The following is a 19072-nucleotide window of genomic DNA, read 5'->3' as shown; positions in this document are numbered from 1 at the left end:
ATGAGAAAGTGAAGTGAACCAAAGGACTGGAAAAGGTCAGTTTTATTCCAATCCCTAAGAAGGGCAATGGCAAAGAATGTTTAAACTACTGTACAATTGTACTCATTTCATATGCTAGCAAAATTATGCTCAAAATTCTTCAAGCTAGGTGTCAGCAGTATGTGAATTGAGAACTTCCAGATGTACAAGCTGGGTTTAGAAAAGGCAGAGGAACCAGAGATCAAATTGCCAGCATTTGTTGGATCACAAAGAAAGCAACAGAATTCCAAAAAAACATCTGCTTCATTGACTATGCTAAAGGCTTTGACTGTGTGGATCACAACAAACTGTGGAATAGTCTTAAAGATTGGGAATACCAGGCTATCTTACTTGCCTCCTGAAAACCTGTATGCAGGTCAAGAAGCAATAGATAGAAACAGACACAGAATTACGGACTGGCTTAAAATTGCCAAAGGAGTATAATAAGGCTGTACATTGTCACCCTGCTTATTTAACTTATATGCTGGCAAGATGCCAGGCTGGATGAATCACAAGTTGGAATCAAGATTGCCAGGAGAAATAAATATCAAGAACCCCAGATAAGAAGATGATACCACTTTAATGGCAGAAAGTGAAGAACTGAAGAGCCTCTTGATGAGGCTTTGTTTTTGCTGATTATGTTCTATGAAGCTCTCAGGAATTCAGCTCTAATGATTCCCCTGTTTGCATGACTGACTCAAGAAGTGTGGATACTTTGGATATTCCACCAGTTTTTCCTTTTTTGGAAATGTCATCCTGGACCCTGCTGATGTGCTCCCACCTGGTCTGGATTCTTCTGCATCTGGAGCAGAGCCATCCTCCTAGGATCTCCCTCCACCACCATCTGGGCAGCACTTTAAAGTGCTGTGGATACTGCATAGCACAGGGAACTCTACCCAGCACTCTCTAATGGCGTATTTGCAGAAAGAATCTAGAAAAGACTGAATATATTTATAGGTGATTCACTGTATTCTACAGCAGAAAGTGACCCAGCATTGTAAATCAATTACACTCCAGTGAAAACAAAAGAAAACAAACAAGCAAGCAGATGTCTACCCCGGATGGCATTTATCAGTCGCTTGTTCTTTCAGCCAAACCCGAGTGCCTGCATTGTACCAGGTCAAGTTCCAGTTCCAGATCTTTGCTCTAACAATTGAAATTTGACATTCTTGTCCATCCCTCTCTCCCCCTCACCTGATTAGGAGCATTTCCACATTAGGAGACTTCTACACTGAAAGAGTCTTGGTAGGAGGCAGAGACCACCTTCCTCCACTAAAGAAGAAAACCCACTTTCCCACATATTCTTGCCAGAGCGCACAGCATGATGCTGAGGTCCCACCACTCAGGTGACCACATGTCAGACTCTACTCAGGACGCTGTGACACAGAGAAGCTGGAACTATGCAGGATGCATCTGACAAGGATGTTGAGAGTGGGAGTCACACAACCTCCAGTTGTCAGGAGCCTCAGTGATGGCCGTCCTCAGCACGGGGTCCACGCCCAGCACGAGGGGCTCACTGTGTGAGCAGTGACGCTGTGCCCCAGCAGGGCCGAAAGTTCCTTTGTGGGACCTGGCCTGGAGTGGACACTGGATCCTGTTCCTGTGGAGCCATTTATATATAGTACTGTATGTCTAACTTTATTTGGATCCCATTGTTGGCTCCAAGAATAAGTGAGGAGAACTCAACCTGGAGAATAGTTTCAGAGAGCAAGGACTTCATTACGCTGAACTGTGAACCACTGCCTAAGTCTTCAGGTGGAATAAGAACTACATTATTTCTCAGCATCACACCTCATAATTGACAATATGAATTGTCAATATAAATTCCCTTTTCTTTCTGAAGAAAAAAAATGCTTTTAAATGTGGATTTAAGACCCCTCTCTGGCCACTCACTTTCATATGCCTCAGGGAGTCCCAAATTGGCTGATCACCAGAATTGCTTGTGGGGCTTCTTATGAAATGCTCAGCCTCTCCCCAGAACCACCTTCTCAGAGTATTAGGACAAGACCAAGGATTGCTTCTTTAACAACCTCCTTGTGTGAGGCTGATACACAGCATGTGGGAATCCCGGTCTATGTACATTCCTGCTACTAAAAGTGTGATCTGAAGACCAGGAGCATCAGCACCAACCTTATTACAAATGCAGATTCTCAGGCTCCACTCCCGACTGTCTAGATCTAATGCGGGTCCAGGGGAGCACCAGCATCCCCACCCTGGACACTACACTAATCCTTCAGGCTCCTCCACTGCCTCGCTCACCCTTCACCTCCTGATTTCTGCTCAGCAGTTAGACTGATGCTTCTAACGAGCAGTCACACCAGCTCATCTTCAACTCAAACCATCTTGTGAGTCCACATATTTCACAGACATAAGACACCTTCTAATATCCTGGAGGCACACATGATCTGGCCAGACACTGGATCTCATCGAAATTCCTTGCTCTTCCAGCCACACCTGCCTCTGGCTCTTCCTTGAACACACACACACTCTCCTGCCCTCCTGTATTTGCACTGGAGGCTCCTCTGCCTGGAGAGAACTACCCCCAGACATGCTTGTGGACATTCATGTCCTTCACATCTTTACTCAAAGATCATCTCCTCAACGAGGCCTACACTGACCACCCTAGTAAAACAGCCACATTCCCTGTACCCACACACTTATTCTCTGGGTCACCTTCCTCAGAGCGCTTGCCAGTCTCTAGGCAGACACTTCCCTCACTTATTAGGCTCACTCTGCCCCCCTCACCAGAACACACTGCCCGAGGCCAACAAAGGGTGTCTGCTGTTAGTTCACTGAGGTTTCACTGATGCAAAAATAGAGCATCATCTATCAGACACACAACAAATACCAGATGAAGGAAGGATCAGTGTAGACGCCTCTGTATTCCATCTTCATTAATGTGAACTCAAGCCACTTGCTCTCTCGCAGCAGCTACAGCACATCATCCATTCACACTGACATCAGTGCTGCCTGTGCTTTCCCCACAAGAATGGATCACCCGCCCTCCCACACCAACCGGTCTGCACTCTACACACAATGATATTTTCTCTTCAGAAAAGATCCCAGGCTGACAGGTTGCATATTCCTCCTGCTGTGACTATTAGGCAGCACTTTTTAAATCCAGGAGTTTGGATTGGAAGAGGTTGGCAGTCTCCCCACTACCGGGATCCAGCCCCGGTTGGATCCAGGGATTCCCTTGGGAGGAAGGCGTTGGCAAAAAGATAGATAAAAGGAGAAAGAGACAGAGGCTTGAACTAATTGGTTTACTCAGAAAGCCAATAAAACCTGTGACATCAGGTTTGCACTGCCCACGGAGGCCACAGGCACCCTCTCAAATCGCGGAAAGTTCCCCACCTTAGACACCTTCTCAGGTGGATCTTAGAAGCCCAGGCAAATAAGTGGTCTCAGAGGGCCCCCGTGCTCCAAATTAGTCATCCTGAAGGAAGAACAGAGAAGAGAAGAAAAGGAGAGAAAAGGAAGCAAGAACGACACAGGGAGACCAAGCCTGTTGAGCAAGGTCCACAATGTTATTTTCCAAAGTAGCTTTTATACCTTAAGTTGTGCATAGAGGATAATAGGGGGATGTAGAGTCATGCAAGGTCAGCAGTCCTTGACTCTATATCGAAGGCCGGCTTTCTTTCTGCAAACTTATCATATGCAAAGGCTTTAGGTGATTTACATCATCTTCTGGCCAGGAGGCCTCTTAACATTTTATGACCCTTTCTTCTGAATAATGGTTAGTCAATCAGAAAACTTATTTTCTCTAAAGGTGATTATTCTAAAGTCAGGCGCCACCCTCTGAAAGCATTAGATAAAGTTGCATTCCTATAGGGCAAAAGTGTGGTGGGCTATAACAAGAAAAGAATTAACTCAAGGGTCCAAGGTTACAAACATTAAAGCTACTACTTACATTTCTATACACCAACTATATTAATCAATACACTCCCAGGGACACAGTAGGTAAGGGATATGGAAACTTGGCAGCAAGCATTAGCTCAACAAAGAAATCCTCTACTAGTTCTATTCTAACAATTTTAACTCTCTGAGAAGCTCAGCATTGTTAAAATATCTTAAGCTTCCGTGCCTCTCATGGTTGGGAGGCTGTGAACAATCACATGCGTAGCTGCAGTAGTCTGAAGAAACCTGTCAGGCAAGCTAGAAAGTCAGCAGAGGGGTTTGAATTGAAACACTCCTATTATGCCCACGGAGAAGGCAATGGCACTCCACTCCAGTACTCCTGCCTGGAAAATCCATGGACGGAGGAGCCTGGTAGGCTACAGTCCATGGGGTCTCGAAGAGTCGGACACGACTGAGTGACTTGACTTTCACTTTTTACTTTAATGCATTGGAGAAGGAAATGGAAACCCACTCCAGTATTCCTGCCTGGAGAATCCCAGGGACAGAGGAGCCTAATGGGCTGCTATCTATGGGGTCGCACAGAGTCGGACACGACTGAAGTGACTTAGCATAGCATATTATGCCCAGGAGACTTATTAAGTAGAGCTCTAAGTTGATTTTCTTTAGAGAAAGGTGGTCGGGTTGATTTTCTTACAGAGAAAGGTGGTTGGGAATAGCCCCCCATGAATGTCAGGGGAGTTGGTAAAAGTCATAAAATAGTAAAACAGACAGATTCTGGTTTTGGGGTAGACGCTCAGGCAGGTTCAGGGGGCCTCTTGAGCCCTGACTCGCCTTGCCCGTCAAAGCTCACCCGCATGACCTTGTCATGGGTGGGAACTCCTGTGCTGGCTCCCGGCACCCCACCTCTTCATGTTACCCTATAGGAGCACAGACACCTTCAGATGCAGCTGCAGAAAGAGGGGTCCGGGGATCTGACGTGGCAAAGTGGGACAGAGCATCACTCACTCCCCACAAGGCAGCTGTCTCACCCTGTGAGAGAAAAGAATCAGGAACCAGTTCAGTCAGTCATGTAAGGCCTGACAATCTCCATAGCCCCTCACACGGTCACATGTCCCACTCAGAGACCCCTGCCACCCAGTGTGTTCCCTCTGCCCCAACTCCTCTCCCAATCTAAAAGCCCCAGGGTCTCACCTTTAGGAACCGTGAGAGACACATCAGAGCCCTGGTCACTGTCACTGCCTGGGGGAGAACAAGACCAGAGCATGGTCAGAACCCACAGGACAGAAACTGGAGAAGGCACTTTGAGGAGGGTGAGTCCCGCATGGCCTCCTGTCTGCACCCTCACAAGGGTCTCAGGAATCACCCTCTCTGTACTTACTTGCAGTCTGGGTGTAGCCCCTTCCTTTTTCACCTGTGAGAAGAAAGTATCATGTGAGAGACCAGGGAGACGACTGAGTCATGAGATCCTAGAGGAACTCCCCAGTCCTGGACACAAAGAACTTTTCAGAACTGTGACCAAAAATCCAGGATAGGCTCAGGAACATGAAGGAAGGAGACGTTGGGGGGACTGGACCAGCTGCCCTCCTGGAGGTCTGTCCTCAGCAGGGACGTTCCCTCCTGACCTTCAAATGCTGAGACACAGGCCCCCAACTGGAATTATGAAGATGAAAAATTTGTCTTTCACTTTCACATGTATTTTACAAAAGGGTCAGTCTTAGCATCAGCTCAGATTCCACATGTGTGTGGAGGGTACTTTTCAGTAATGAGGCAGGCAAACTTCCACCTGGGCCAGAGACAAGAACATTCAGATCCCTCCCTCCTTTCCCTACCTGAGTGCTTCTTCCTCCAAATCACAGCTCCAGTCACCACAGCTCCAGTGACCATGAGGAGAATCAGGCCAACAATGATGCCCTTGATGAGGACAGAGAGCTGAGGAGGTTCTGTGGAAGAAAGGGAAGGGGCCCAGACTTCAGGCTTCAGTCCTGACCTTGCTGAACATGTCCAGAAGGGCTCCTGCTTTACCGAGAGGAAGCTCCATTCCGACCCCCTCCTTACCCCATCTCAGGGTGAGGGGCTCCTGAAGCCCCTCGTGCTGCACACGGCACGTGTATCTCTGCTCCTCTCCAGAAGGCACCACCAGGGCCGCCCACTTCTGGAAGGTTCCATCCCCTGAAGGCCTGGTCTCCACAAGCTCCATGTCCTGAGTCAGGTCTTCCCCGTCTTGCTGCCAGGTCAGTGTGATCTCCTTAGGGTAGAAGCCCAGGGCCCAGCACCTCAGGGTGACCTCACGGTCAGAGATGCGGTGATGGGCCACATGTGTCTTTGGAGGGTCTGAAGAGAAGAATCAGAAAATTCACACTCCATGGGCCTCTGAAGCAGTACCACATGACCATGCTGAGAATGGACGAGATAATGGGTTTGAAAAGAAGCAGCACAAACATCAGACACCAGCCTGGACTCCAGGGTCTGGGAAAAACTCTTAGTTCTTGGAAAGTTCTAGAGTCAGGGTGAGTGCCAAGGTAGGAGACTCCATGTAAGGGGAAAATACAGAGTAATGGTCCTAATTTGGGTGGAGGCTGAATGTCTCAGAAAAGCTGGAGTCTGGCCTCCTAAGATGGTCTCAGGGTGAGAACAGGCCTTGAGAGAAACTCATGGTTCACAGATGGCAGTCAGGGTCAAAGGGCACTGCTGACCAGTTATTTCGGGGATGGTTTTCTGCTTCTCCAAATATACTGAATGCTTTAACTGTCCTTCAGAGAAATGGGGCCACTGGTGTATCACTGTCTTGTACAGAACATGAAAACCTTGGGTATTCCCCCCTCTCCAGATAAGAAGTTGGGGCGGTGTTTCCAGAAGGAGCCCATTTTCCTCTCCTCGTGGAAAGCCAGCTCCAGCCTGAGAGGAGATCAGGGAGGCCCGGTGCCCCTCATACCTGCGCGCAGCAGCGTGTCCTTTCCCGTCTCCAGGTGTCTGAGGAGCCACTGCACGCACTTGACCTCTAGGTAGTTCCGTTGGATCTTTGCCTGCCCGGAGACATCCCACTTGCGCTTGGTGATCTGAGCCACCGTGTCCGCTGCGGTCCAGGAGCGCAGGTCTTCGTTCAGGGCGATGTAATCTCTGCCGTCGTAGGCCTTCTGCCAGAATCCGCGGAGCAGGCGCCCGTCCGGCCCCACTTCGCAGCCAAACATCACCTGGAGGATGTGAGATTCTGACCCGCCCCGACCACTCGCGGTGATTAAACTCAAACTGAAAATGAAACCGGGTCAATTCCCACCCCCCACCCCACTTCCCCAGGCTCCTCCTGAGTCGGGGGGCGGAGGGCGGTGAGGATCCCGCAATGTCGAAGTGACCCTCGGACCCAGAGATTCGGGGCGACCCCAGCCAGTCCCTGGGGATGGGGGTCGTGACCTGGACCCGGGCCCGCGTCGCTCACCGGCCTCGCTCTGGTTGTAGTAGCCGCGCAGGTTGTACAAGCATAATCGGGATTTCTGTTGACTTTCCTTGGCATCTCGTGTCATCTCTTCCCAATATTCCGGGCCCTCCTGCTCCATCCACGGCGCCCGCGGCTCCATTCTCGGATTCGGGGCGTCGCTGTCGAACCGCGCGAACTGCGTGTCGTCCACGTAGCCGACGGCAAAGAATCGCGGCTCCCCGAGGCCGGGCTGGTACACTCCGGTGTTGAAATAGCTCAGGGAGTGGGAGCCTGGGGGCGGGGTGGGGTGAGACCGGCCCGATGTTCGTCCTGGAGCGGGTCCCGGGTCAGAGGTGATGGGGCCGGGAGTGGGGAGGGGGCTAGGGGCCCGTGAGACTGAAAAGGTCGGAGGACCCGGACTTCTTGGGGGAGAGAAAAGGGGCGGGAAGCAGGGGAGGGACAGGACGGGACCAGGTGGGAGAGGACGGGTCTGGGCGAGGGCGGCGGCGTGGCTCCTTCCCTGGGGGTCCTGCCCACCCCACTACCCCCGGCCCCCGGGCGGTCCGCTCGCCCCTCCCCGCAGAGGCTGTTCCCTCCCGACCCCGCACTCACCGGCCCAGGTCTCGGTCAGGACCAGGACCCCCGAGAGCAACAGGAGGAGGGTTCGCGGCCCCATGACCCGTATCCTCAGGGTCTGGGGAGAAACTGAGTCCCAGCGGAGGGTAGGGGTCGGGCCGGCTGGGTACCGGTGCAGACGTTACACTCGGGAACCGCGGGGCCGCTGATTGGCGTCTAGAAACCAGACACCCAATGGGAGTGAGAACTAGGGCCGCGACACGAGTGTCCGGCCAGAAAGGCACAACACAGATTGCGAAGAGAAAGTGAAACTCGAGGAGACTAGGGATCCCCAACACGGCCAGTCCCCGCCCCAAACAAGGCCCTTGACTCTGAGACGCTGAGGCCTTGAGAACCAGATCCGGTATCTGGGACTTTGCCCTGATCCCTCCTCTCCTGCACCGAGAACTCTGCAGTCATACAGTCCCCGAGTCCTGACCCAGCGACTGTGTAGTCAGAGATTTTCAGAACATTTTGGTCAGGATATTTATACAGTCCTACAAATTAGTGAGGACCCCAAAGATAATTTTGTTTATGTGGTTACTTCTATCGATATTTTCTGTAGTTGAAATAGCAGTTTAAACATTTTCAACTAATTTATTTAGAATAATGTTAATAACCCATGATTTTTATATGAAAAATAACAATTTCTCCAAATAAACTCTATAGTGGGAACAGTGAAAGTTTTTTCATTATTATATTTTTGCAAGTCTTTTCCTTGTCTGTCTCACTGGATTTTATGTTTGTTTTTGCATTGAATTGGTTATTTTGATTGAAATCTATGAAAATAAAAAGGACCATACGTAGGTAGGAGTAATATTTTTAATAACCTTTCCTGTTACTTGAGGATGTTTATCTTTGATACAAAACTAAAACTACACAAGTGATAGTTTCTTAGAGATTATTTTCTCAGTGGACCTGAAATAATATCACTATTTCCTATTCTGTTACATTAAAATCCATAAGCCTATTTTGCACAGTAGATGTCACTTGTACTAATGTAAGATTTTTTTTTAAGTAATTCATTGTTTCATTAAGTTTTATAGATCTTCCAGTGTCATTCCTTCTTTCAAATCAAAATTGCGTTCTATGAAAAATAGGGTAGTTCAGCTCATACAAATGATTTTCCTTGGGACATAGGACTTTGCAATGTAGCAGAAATGCTTGATGTATACTTCCCATGTCATCATAGAGGATAGTTCTTTTTAAGAAAAATAACCATTTATTAGCATTTTGAGATACGACCACAAGCCTGTTATTTTCCTAAAAGAAGCAGCTCATTTTTTACAGTAGGGAAAACAACAGAGCAATATTTGTGCAAGGTATATATTAAGATTAGAACACAATTTTCTGAAGTTTGCTTAAGCATGAAAAACTTGAAAGGCCAATATTCACACCATTTTTTTTAAAGTATTGATAGTTTTTGATTCTTTGAAATAGCAAACCAGGGAAACAGGAGAGCAACCTGTATTAAGTATTAGCAGTCAATAAAGTTCAAATTATGGTAAGACATTAACCACCAGGTAAACCAGAAAGATTGTTCTGAGGGAAAGAATTGCAAATGCAACATTTCTGAAGGAAGCATTAAAAATGGTTAGAGCATATATGTCATTAAAATGTTATATCTCAAAATGAGAAAGCTGACATTCAGATTGACGCAAAATAATTCTAGAAAAGAGGGTAAGATTCATTAATATTAAATCCCATTAATAACATTAATGAGAAGATTATTAAGAAGTGTCAAGAATATACTGAAGAACTCTACAAAACATATCTTAAAAACTCATCTAACCAGGATGGTGTGATCACTGACCTAGAGCCAGACATCCTGGAGGGTGAAGTCAAGTGGGCCTCAGGAAGCATCACTATGAACAAAACTAGTGGAGGAGATGGAATTCCAGCTGAGCTATTTCAAATCTTAAAAGATGATGCTGTTAAAGTGCTGCACTCAATATGCTGGCAAATTTGGAAAACTCAGCAGTGGCCATAGGACTGGAAAACGTCCATTTTCATTCCAATCCCAAAAAAGGGCAATGCCAAAGAATCTTCAAACTACTGTACATTTGCACTCATTTCACACACTCTCAATATTATGCTCAGAATTCTCCAAGCTAGGCTTCAACAGTATGTGAACCAAGAACTTCTAGATGTTCCAGCTGGATTTAGAAAAGGCAGAGGAATCAGAGATCAAAGTGCCAATATCGTTTGGATCATAGAAAAAGCAAGAGAGTTAAAGAAAAACATCTACTTCTGCTTCATTGACTACTCTAAAGCCTTTGACTGTGTAGATCACAACAAACTGGAATATTCTTCAAGAGATGGGACTCCCAGACCACCTTACCTACCTCCTGCAAAACCTATATGCAGGTGAGGAAACAACAGTTAGAACTGGACATGGAATAACAGACTGGTTCCAAATTGGGAAAGCAGTACATCAAGGCTGTATATTGTCACCCCGCTTATTTAACTTCTATGCAGAGTACATCATGAGAAATGCCAGGCTGGATGAAACACAAGCTGGAATCAAGATTGCTGGGAGAAATATCAATAACCTCAGATATGCAGATGACACCACCCTTATGGCAGAAATCGAAGAACTAAAAAGCCTCTTGAGGAAGGTGGAAAAGGAGAGTGAAAAAGTTGGCCTAAAACTCAACATTCAGATAACAGATCATGGCATCTGGTCTCATCACTTCATGGCAAATAGATGGGAAAACAATGGAAACAGTGAGAGACTTTATTTTCTTGGCCTCCAAAATCACTGCAGATGGTGACTGAAGCCATGAAATTAAAAGATGCTTGCTCCTTGGAAGGAAAGCTATGACCAACTTAGATAGCATGTTAAAAAGCAGAGACATTACTTTGCCAACAAAGGTCCATCTAGTCAAAGCTATGGTTTTTCCAGTAGTTGTGTATAGATGTAAGAGTTGGACTATAAAGAAAGCTGAGTACCAAAGGATTGATGCTTTTGAATTGTGGTGTTGGAGAAGACTCTTGAGAGTCTCTTGGACTGCAAGGAGATCCAACCAGTCCATTCTAAAGGAGATCAGTCCTGGGTGTTCATTGGAAGGACTGATGTTGAAGCTGAAGTTCCAATGCTTTGGTCACCTGATGTGAAGAGCTGACTCATTTGAAAAGACCGTGATGCTGGGAAAGATTAAGGGCAGGAGGAGAAGGGGACAATAGAGGATGAGATGGTTGGATGGCATCACCTACTCAATGGACTTGAGTTTGGGTAAACTGCAGGAGTTCGTGATGGACAGGGAGGCCTGGCATGCTGCAGTTCATGGGGTCCCAAAGAGTCGGACACAACTGAGCAACTGAACTGAACTGAAGAGAGGGAGGGAGTACTGGACAGAGATGGACAGATGGGGGACTGGACATGTAAGTTTATTCGTCTGTGTACCACAGGGTCAACTTCTGTCAGGGGCTCACCTTATAGTTGTTACTTATAGTGGACTTCCGCTAGTGTCCAAATGAGACTAAAGACAAAAAGCAATCAATGTACTTTAAAGAAATCCTCTGACTTTGTAAAACATGTTTTGACAAGGCTACCTTGGAAAGGATATTTGAATGGGGCTGGTTTGTCTTAAGCAGCTGCACACCGCCCTCTGGTGGCCTTGTGAGAAATGGCATGAGTGCTGCAGGGCCCCCTGGCTTCTTCAGTAAAAGAGCCAACACTCACACTTGCCACCGTCACAGTCCTGCTGTTAGAGCAAACCCACTTCTGTAAGATTCAGTGCTTTGGCGGTGCCTTCTAGAGGAAATCACTCTCTTGACTAGGACACAAGAGGCCACTTCCCAAGTGTAGCACTTCAGGGAGTGTTGACTGAGCCCCTGAGTCAGGCGCTGAGTCCACAAGGGAGACTAGAGAAGAGGTCGCTCCCTCAGGGGACCTGCAGGGAGAGTTGGGGACGTACTGGGTTCACTTGTCTACACCCCAGCTCTGAGTGTCTGTTGTGGAGAAGTTAGTCTATCCAAGCAAAGCAGTTTGTGGCACTTTTCTCTTTATATATATTAACAATAAAACAGTTTGAAAATTAGAAAACTTTGACTCAACGTATCTGTGTGGTTTCATCTAAATTTATATAGCTTTCTAAAATATGGGATGAATTCATCTTACTGATCTCTTTTTCACTTAATATAATGAGTAATTATTCCATCCATCTATAACTTTAGAATGTATGGATTCAATGAATTCAATATCATAGTATTCCTTATGATAACTTGTACTTACAGGCCCCGCTTCTAAGCTCCAGTTCCAGGCTCCCCCACTGGTATCCTGTTCTTCTCTGCAAGTGGAGACCAAATCCTATCATCTCCAGGGACCTTCCAGTCTAGAATCACTCTATGAACTTCCAGAAGATGTTTCCTTTATCCTTTCTCCTGGGATGGCAGGCACTTCCTAACAGGTCTTCTGTGCTGTGGATTCCGTTTCTCCCAGACCAAGGTGCTGCTCAGTCAAGTCTCAGGCTGCTGTTCGCACAGAGCTTGGCGTGTGGTAAAGAGTCAATAAATATCTGAACACTAAATAAATTGAAATGGGTACTCACTGTTGCTGATTAACTTCAACTGTTCTCCCCTCTTGGGAGGGGACTTCCCAGCCTCTCTGTGGTCACAGGACCACGCTGCTGCTGCATTAGTGGGACCCGGAGTGTGTCCTTTCAGACCTGGCCCATCACTCCTCCCCACACGCATTTCTCCAAGGTCTCGCTCCTTCTGCTGATGGAAGCAGATGGGGATTAACATCCAAAACACCTGGGAATCTGAGAAGCAGGAGGGCTCCAAGGGCCCATGCTTGTCCCTAGCACAGGTTTGGGGGTGGACTCCAGGTGTCCCCTGGGGTGTCTTCAGACTATCAAAGAATAATGCTTTCACCACCGTCTTTGTGCTGCTCCCCCCAGGGAGCGCTGCATAGTGGGGGAACCATTAAGTCTCCAACTTCCCTTTCCTCAGGGTGGGGGCTTCCAGCAGCTCCAGCAGCTCAGTGGTTACAGAAGATACTTTAAAACGCGGATTTAAGGATGATGAATTCAGGAGACATAAGACTTTTATTCGTTTATTTTTAAAATGTATTTTACTGAAGTATAGTCGATTTACACTGTTGTGTTAATTTGTGCTGTACAGCAGTGTGACTCAGTTATACGTATATTTTTTTCATATCTTTTCCATTATGGTTTATGAAGGAAAGATAAGAACTTTTAATACGTCAACCTGGACGTTATAAGAAAACTTTCCTTTTTTTTCCTGCAAGTAAATTGTAGTGAAAATAATTACTAGTGAAGTTTGCTGACATAATCTCTGTTATTGCTCTTTTACCTCAAAGCAAATGTCCATGTAGTGAACAGTCAAAGTATCTCAGTGATCCCAGGGGCTCCAGAGACCACACTCTGAGAACTGCGGTCCTGAGTAAACCAGGGTGTCTCCCAACTGATCCCTGTCTTTCCCTCCTCTTTGTTTTGGAGATCTCCTCCTTGAACTGGACTCCCTGCCTCCTTAAACCCAGTGGAAGGCCTTCTTCTGGGCTCCTCTCCAAGAGAACTGACCCCCTAGGAACTGATACCAGGGAGTCGCCTCAGTCTGGGAAGGGGAATCGGGGGACAGGTGTTTCCCCTTTGGAACTGGGAGCAGTTTGTTCCTAGAGGCCCTGCACACACTTATGACCTGGGTTGGTTTGGTTACACGCCAGCTTGATCTGTCTTCATATCCTGGACAGAAATCTGACATAGTGTCTAAGAGAAATACTAGTGACTCTTTCACCTCACGTGGTCTGATGCATCTGACTTAGGTCCACAAAGCATGAAGGCAGGCCTGTCCAACGGAATGTTCTGTGATGAAGGAATTGTTCTATATCTGTGCTCTCTATTCAGGGAGACACTGGCTACATGTGGCTATTTCAGCACCTCACACATGAGTGTTGTGATGAGTACTTTTCTTTTATTCAATGAATCAGTTGTTCACATATTTGTATTTATTTGGTTGAAGTCTAGTTGATTTACAATGTTGTGTTAGTTTCTGCTGTATGGCAAAGTGACTCAGTTACACACGTTTATAGGTTCTTCTTTAGATCCTTTTCCATTATGATTCATTCCAGGATGTTGAATAGGGTTACCTGTGCTACCATTGTTTATCCATTTTATTTTTAAAAAATATTTATTTATTTACTTGGCTGCGTTGGGTCTTAGTTGCAACATACAGGATGTTCAGTGCATCATGAGGGATCTTTTTCATCCTGGTATGCGGGTTCAGTTACTCCAAGGCATGTGGGATCTTAGTGCCCTGCCCAGAGATTGAACCCTTTTGCCTTGCCTTGCAAGATGGATTCTTAACCACTGGATCACCAGGGAAGTCCCCTGTTCATCCGTTCTTTATGTAATGGTTTGCAGCTAACCAACCCCCAACCCCCACACCCCTCCCTCTTGGCAACCACAAGTCTGTTCTGTATCTGTGAGTCTGTGTCTCTTTTAATTTTATTTCATTCAAATATGACTAGTCGCCAGCATATCGGACAGTGTGTGTCTAGAATGTCCTTAACTTTCAGTCTCTCCCTCCCAAAAGTTATTCTGTGACTCATAGATTGATGCATATTAAAATACAGTCTTTATATAAGTATAGTGGGTTTGTCTATTTAAGGTACAGCCTTAAAATGCAGCATGCACAGAAAGTTCCATTAATATGTGTTTTGGCAACTAGAATGTTAAGCAGACATTAAGCAGACCATGGTATACCACCTTCAGATTATAAGTGTTCAAAACTGCCCATCACTGGAGCTAATTCTTGGCTCTATTCTACTGAGCTCTTGGTGTTTTCCTTAACCTGGTAAGCATAAGTAGACACAGAAGTGTTCACTCAACCCAAGAGAAAGTGTTTGTTGAACACAACATAAATCAAGTAACTTGTAGGACTTGTACATACTTGCAACATTATGAAGCAGAAGATGTAACCTAAGGATCCACCACCTTAAAATTCTTTTATAAAAATATAATTTTATTTATTTATTTTTGGCTGTGCTGGGCATTGCTCTGTGGGCTTTTCTCTAGTTGTGGTGAGTGGGGGCTACTCTCAAGCTGTGGCACACAGCTTCTCGTTTCAGGGGTTTCTCTAGCTGGAAAGAACGGTTTCTATGGTATTCTTCTCCTTCTACACTTCCCCCTCAAATTCAAGCAATTCTTTTTTCCTTCACCTTTGGAGTCTTGTCTCCTAGACAAAATATATATGACTATTTTACACTTGGGAAATGAAGAGTTGTATGACCCAAAGATGAAAAGTCATAAAAATCCATAACTCTTCTCTGTGTTAATCAAACACTCACAAAGACACAAACATGTGCACCTATTCAAACTCAAAGACACAGAAACAATTTGACAGGACTTCCTGCTGGTCCAGTGGTTAAGAACTCGCCTGCCAGTGCAAGGTCCGCACCTTCAATCCCGGGTCAGGGAACTACGGTCCCACAGGACACTGAGCAGCTAAGCTGGCGTGGTGTGGCTATTGAAGTTCCGCTGCTCTGGAGCCCGTGTGCCACAGTCCATGTACGGCAAAGGAGAAGGAAGCTCCCTCGTGCTGCGACTAAGACCCAACACAGCCAAACAAATACATATATTAAAAAAAAAAAAAAAAAGAGTAAAGACGAGGGAAGGAGGTACAAGAGGGGACTGAGGAGGGAGGAGGAAGTGAGCTGACTCAGGAAGTGGCTTCTGGAGAGTACAGAGGGGAGCCCCTGAGATCTGAGCTCAACAGTTTAGAGAAGGTCCCAGCACCTGGGCAGCAGCCGGAAAACGAAAGTAAAGTAAAAGTAAATGCAACTAAATATCTCCTGTGTGAGGATTACAGTTCTTTTAACTTTGTCCTTTATCACTTTCAACCCTTTGTAACTTATTTTACAGTGAACCTTTATCATATCATGTGTTATACATATACATCATAACCAGAATTATAAAGCTTCCTTTAAATTTTGAAGAAAGAAGGCAGGTGGGTAGAAAAGTGAAGAGCTGGGGACATGAGGCTGGACGTCCTGGGCTCCGTGCCTGGGCTCCGGGCAGCGACTCACAGGGGCGTCTCTTCTCTTCTCAGGATGGAATTCTCTGTGGAGGCCAAGCAGAATCTTAACCTTCTTCTCAGAGGTGTGGTCGTCTGTTAGGACTTTGTCCCCTCTTTGATGCTTTTAAGACAGTTTTTGTATTTTCCATGGCATTTTCAGCTATTTTCTGTGGGAAGAACTGTCCGTACAAGTCAGCCCATCTTTTCCAGTGGTGGAATTTCTATGGCTGAACAGCTCAGTCAACATCTGATGGGTCCTGGGCAGAGAATGCATGTGCTAACACGTGGCCTGAAGGGGATTGGTCAAGGGTTTTCCAAGGGCAAGGTATGTTCAGCTCATTTTTCAAAAGCATTCTTTAACTCCACACAAGAGGATTGAGAAGATGCTCCAGCAGAAACAAAGTAACTAGTTCACGTTCTCCCTCCATCCCAGTCACCCAAGTCCTCTATTTAGAAACCACTGCAGTTAGGAATTCCTGATTTCTCTTCTCAGAAATGTACATCTAGACGTTAATGAATACTGTTCTGTCAGGGAAAGAGCTCAGGGCACAGACAGGAACAAATTATTTGCAAATTCACATATATGGAAAAGAACTTGTTTTAGAATATACATAGAACCATTACATTCAACAATATAAAAATAAACACCAATTTAATGAAAGAAAAGTCTGAACAGACACCTCCTCAAGATGATATGGAAATACATCCAAAAGATGCTCAACATCACATGTTATGAAGACATGCAGATAAACACAGCAATGATACATCCTCACACACCTAGTAGAGTAGCTAGAAGCCAGGAACCGGTGATGCCAAGTGCTGACCAGGACATGGAGCAGCAGAAACCCTGGCTCACTGGGGCAGGAATAGGAAGCAGGGCAGTCGCTAGTAATGAGTCAGCAGTTTCTTATGAAGCTACACAGAGACTCTCCATCCCATCTGCTCATCAGTCTAGTACTTCTCCATCTCACTGGAAAACTTTTATTTGCACAACCCCCTGCACAGCAGAGTTTATATCAGAGCGCCCCTTAAGTGTGGACTGCACATGGTACCTTCCTTCCATATTTCAAAGACTACAGTGTGGACAGTGAGGAAGTAAAAATAGAACTTCACAAGGAGAAACCGAGGAAATATATCTTAGGTGGGTGCTGAAGTGAATTTATTAGTGATATTCCAGTGGACAGTATAAACCCTTGATGTGTGGAGAATGTCACTTCATCCCTGTGGTCTTCTTTGCAAAAACCCAAGTCAACTAGAGAGACATTCCACACTATCCCTGAGCAATTCTCAAAAACATCCAGGTCATCACACAAAAAGGGAAGTCTGAGAGACTGTCATGGCCAGAGGAGCCTGAAGGAGACATGATTCAGTTTCAGTTCAGTTCAGTCGCTCATTTGTATCCGACTCTTTGCGACCCCATGAATCGCAGCACGCCAGGCCTCCCTGTCCATCATCAACTCCCGGAGTTCACTCAGACTCACGTCCATCGAGTCGGTGATGCCATCCAGACATGATTAGAACCTAATTTATATCATTTGTCTTTGATAGGATCTTGGGTCAGCAAAAAGAAAATCCCACCAGGCAAGGAGGGCTTCCAGGGCCCAGCCTCCATCCTCAGCCTCCCGCTCTCTCCCACCTCGGTTCCCTCCAGCCACCAGAGCCAATGAGGCTTGAGCATCCAGTACGTGCCAGACACTGTCCTGAGCACCTCCCATATCAACTCAACCAGCCCTCACCACATCCCTGAAACGTCGCCCGTTTTGCAGATGCGGATGAGCACAGAGGGAAAATAACTTGTCTGGAGTAACACAGCTAAGAGTGTAGGGGAGGACATGCTGGGGTGAAGACTGCCCAGGTGGAGCGCCCACTGTCCAGTCTCCAGAGACTTGGTCCGTCCTGTGACACCACCACACCGTCCAATATACACACACGACTCCTTATCAGCGGTTTCCCTCTATACAGACCACAGGGGCCCCGTCAACTCCTGTTCATCCTCAAGGCTGATTTCAAACGTCCCCTCCTCAGGAAGGAGGTCCTGAGCTGCTCCCAGACTAGAGTGGCGCCCTTGCTCCCTATTCCGAATGTCTATTTCCAGCTGGACTATTTAGCATCGAAACACACAAGGCAAGTTCTTGGGCTACCCTTGTAGCTCAGCTGGTAAAGATCTGCCTGCAATGAAGGAGACCTGGGTTCAATCCCTGGGTTGGGAAGATCCCCTGTAGAAGGGAAAGACTGCTGCTGCTGCTTCTAAGTCGCTTCAGTCGTGTCCGACTCTGTGCGACCCCATAGACAGCAGCCCACTAGGCTCCCCCGCCCTGGGATTCTCCAGGAAAGAACACTGCAGTGGGTTGCCATAAGGCTACCCACTCGATATTCTGGCCTGGAAAATTCCATGGACTATACAGTCCATGGGGTCGCAAAGAGTCAGACACGACTGAGCGACTTTCGCTTTCACCTAATGCATCCCCAGGGCCTGGCAGAAAGCATATGCTAAATAAATATCACTTCAGTTAGAGAATTAATAAACTTCCTCAAAGCATCATTGGGATTCCCAGGTGTCCCTAGTGATAAAGAACTCACCGGCCAATGCAGGAGGCGTTAAAGACGCGGGTTCGATCTCTGGGTTGGGAAGACCCCCTGGAGGAGGGCAAGGCAACCCACTCCAGTATTCTCACCTGGAGAATCCCATGGACAGAGGAGCCTGGCGGGCTACAGTCTATGGAGTTGCAAAGAGTAGGACACGACTGTGCGACTTAGCACGCACGCAAGCACATAAAGCGTCATTAGGGAGAACTTCATGTCTATAGTAATGATTGGCTGAAATATTTGAACCAACCTTCCCACTGATAATAGCCGTTTTTGTTTTTTTGTTTTGCCTGATGAGATATAATTTGCTTAAGAATAGACTCTTCAAATATTGAAGAGTGTTATGTGAAGGCTTAAAAATTCCGTCTGACAACAGAATTAAAAATTGGTCATTTCTGTAGAAGCATCAGAGAGACAGAATTGGGTTCATCGTAAGGTTTTGTTTTTATTAACAATTACGATTACACAGGAATCAGCTTCTTTGGTAGCAGCTGAATTCTCCATCACTAAAGCAGTTCAACTGTTCCCTCTGGATGTTGTATA

At 46.4% G+C, this 19072-nt stretch overlaps 1 protein-coding gene across 1 annotated transcript; it reads right to left on the bottom strand.

Annotated features, from left to right (window-relative positions):
- Positions 1-3524: 3524 nt before the first annotated feature.
- LOC109577076 (BOLA class I histocompatibility antigen, alpha chain BL3-7-like) lies at positions 3525-8121 on the bottom strand. Its single transcript, XM_019985828.2, has 8 exons — positions 7901-8121; positions 7310-7579; positions 6809-7084; positions 5932-6207; positions 5706-5816; positions 5255-5287; positions 5068-5115; positions 3525-4905 (listed from the first exon to the last, which is right to left on the bottom strand). Exons 1-8 carry the CDS (start codon positions 7962-7964, stop codon positions 4901-4903), a joined length of 1083 nt encoding a protein of 360 aa, XP_019841387.2. The 5' UTR covers positions 7965-8121; the 3' UTR covers positions 3525-4900.
- Between the last annotated feature and the right edge of the window lie 10951 nt (positions 8122-19072).

This window comes from Bos indicus, chromosome 23 (genome assembly GCF_029378745.1).
Source record: "Bos indicus isolate NIAB-ARS_2022 breed Sahiwal x Tharparkar chromosome 23, NIAB-ARS_B.indTharparkar_mat_pri_1.0, whole genome shotgun sequence".
NCBI lineage: Eukaryota > Metazoa > Chordata > Mammalia > Artiodactyla > Bovidae > Bos > Bos indicus.
This window is presented reverse-complemented; position numbering and strand designations above follow the sequence as displayed.

Coding starts and splice junctions, on each gene's coding strand:
- LOC109577076 (XM_019985828.2), bottom strand. CDS start 7,964: ATGGGGCCGCGAACCCTCCTCCTGTTGCTCTCGGGGGTCCTGGTCCTG. Junction 7,580..7,900: donor CCTGACCGAGACCTGGGCCG/GTGAGTGCGGGG, acceptor CCCCGCCCCCAG/GCTCCCACTCCCTGAGCTAT. Junction 5,817..5,931: donor GCCCCTCACCCTGAGATGGG/GTAAGGAGGGGG, acceptor TTTCTTCCACAG/AACCTCCTCAGCTCTCTGTC.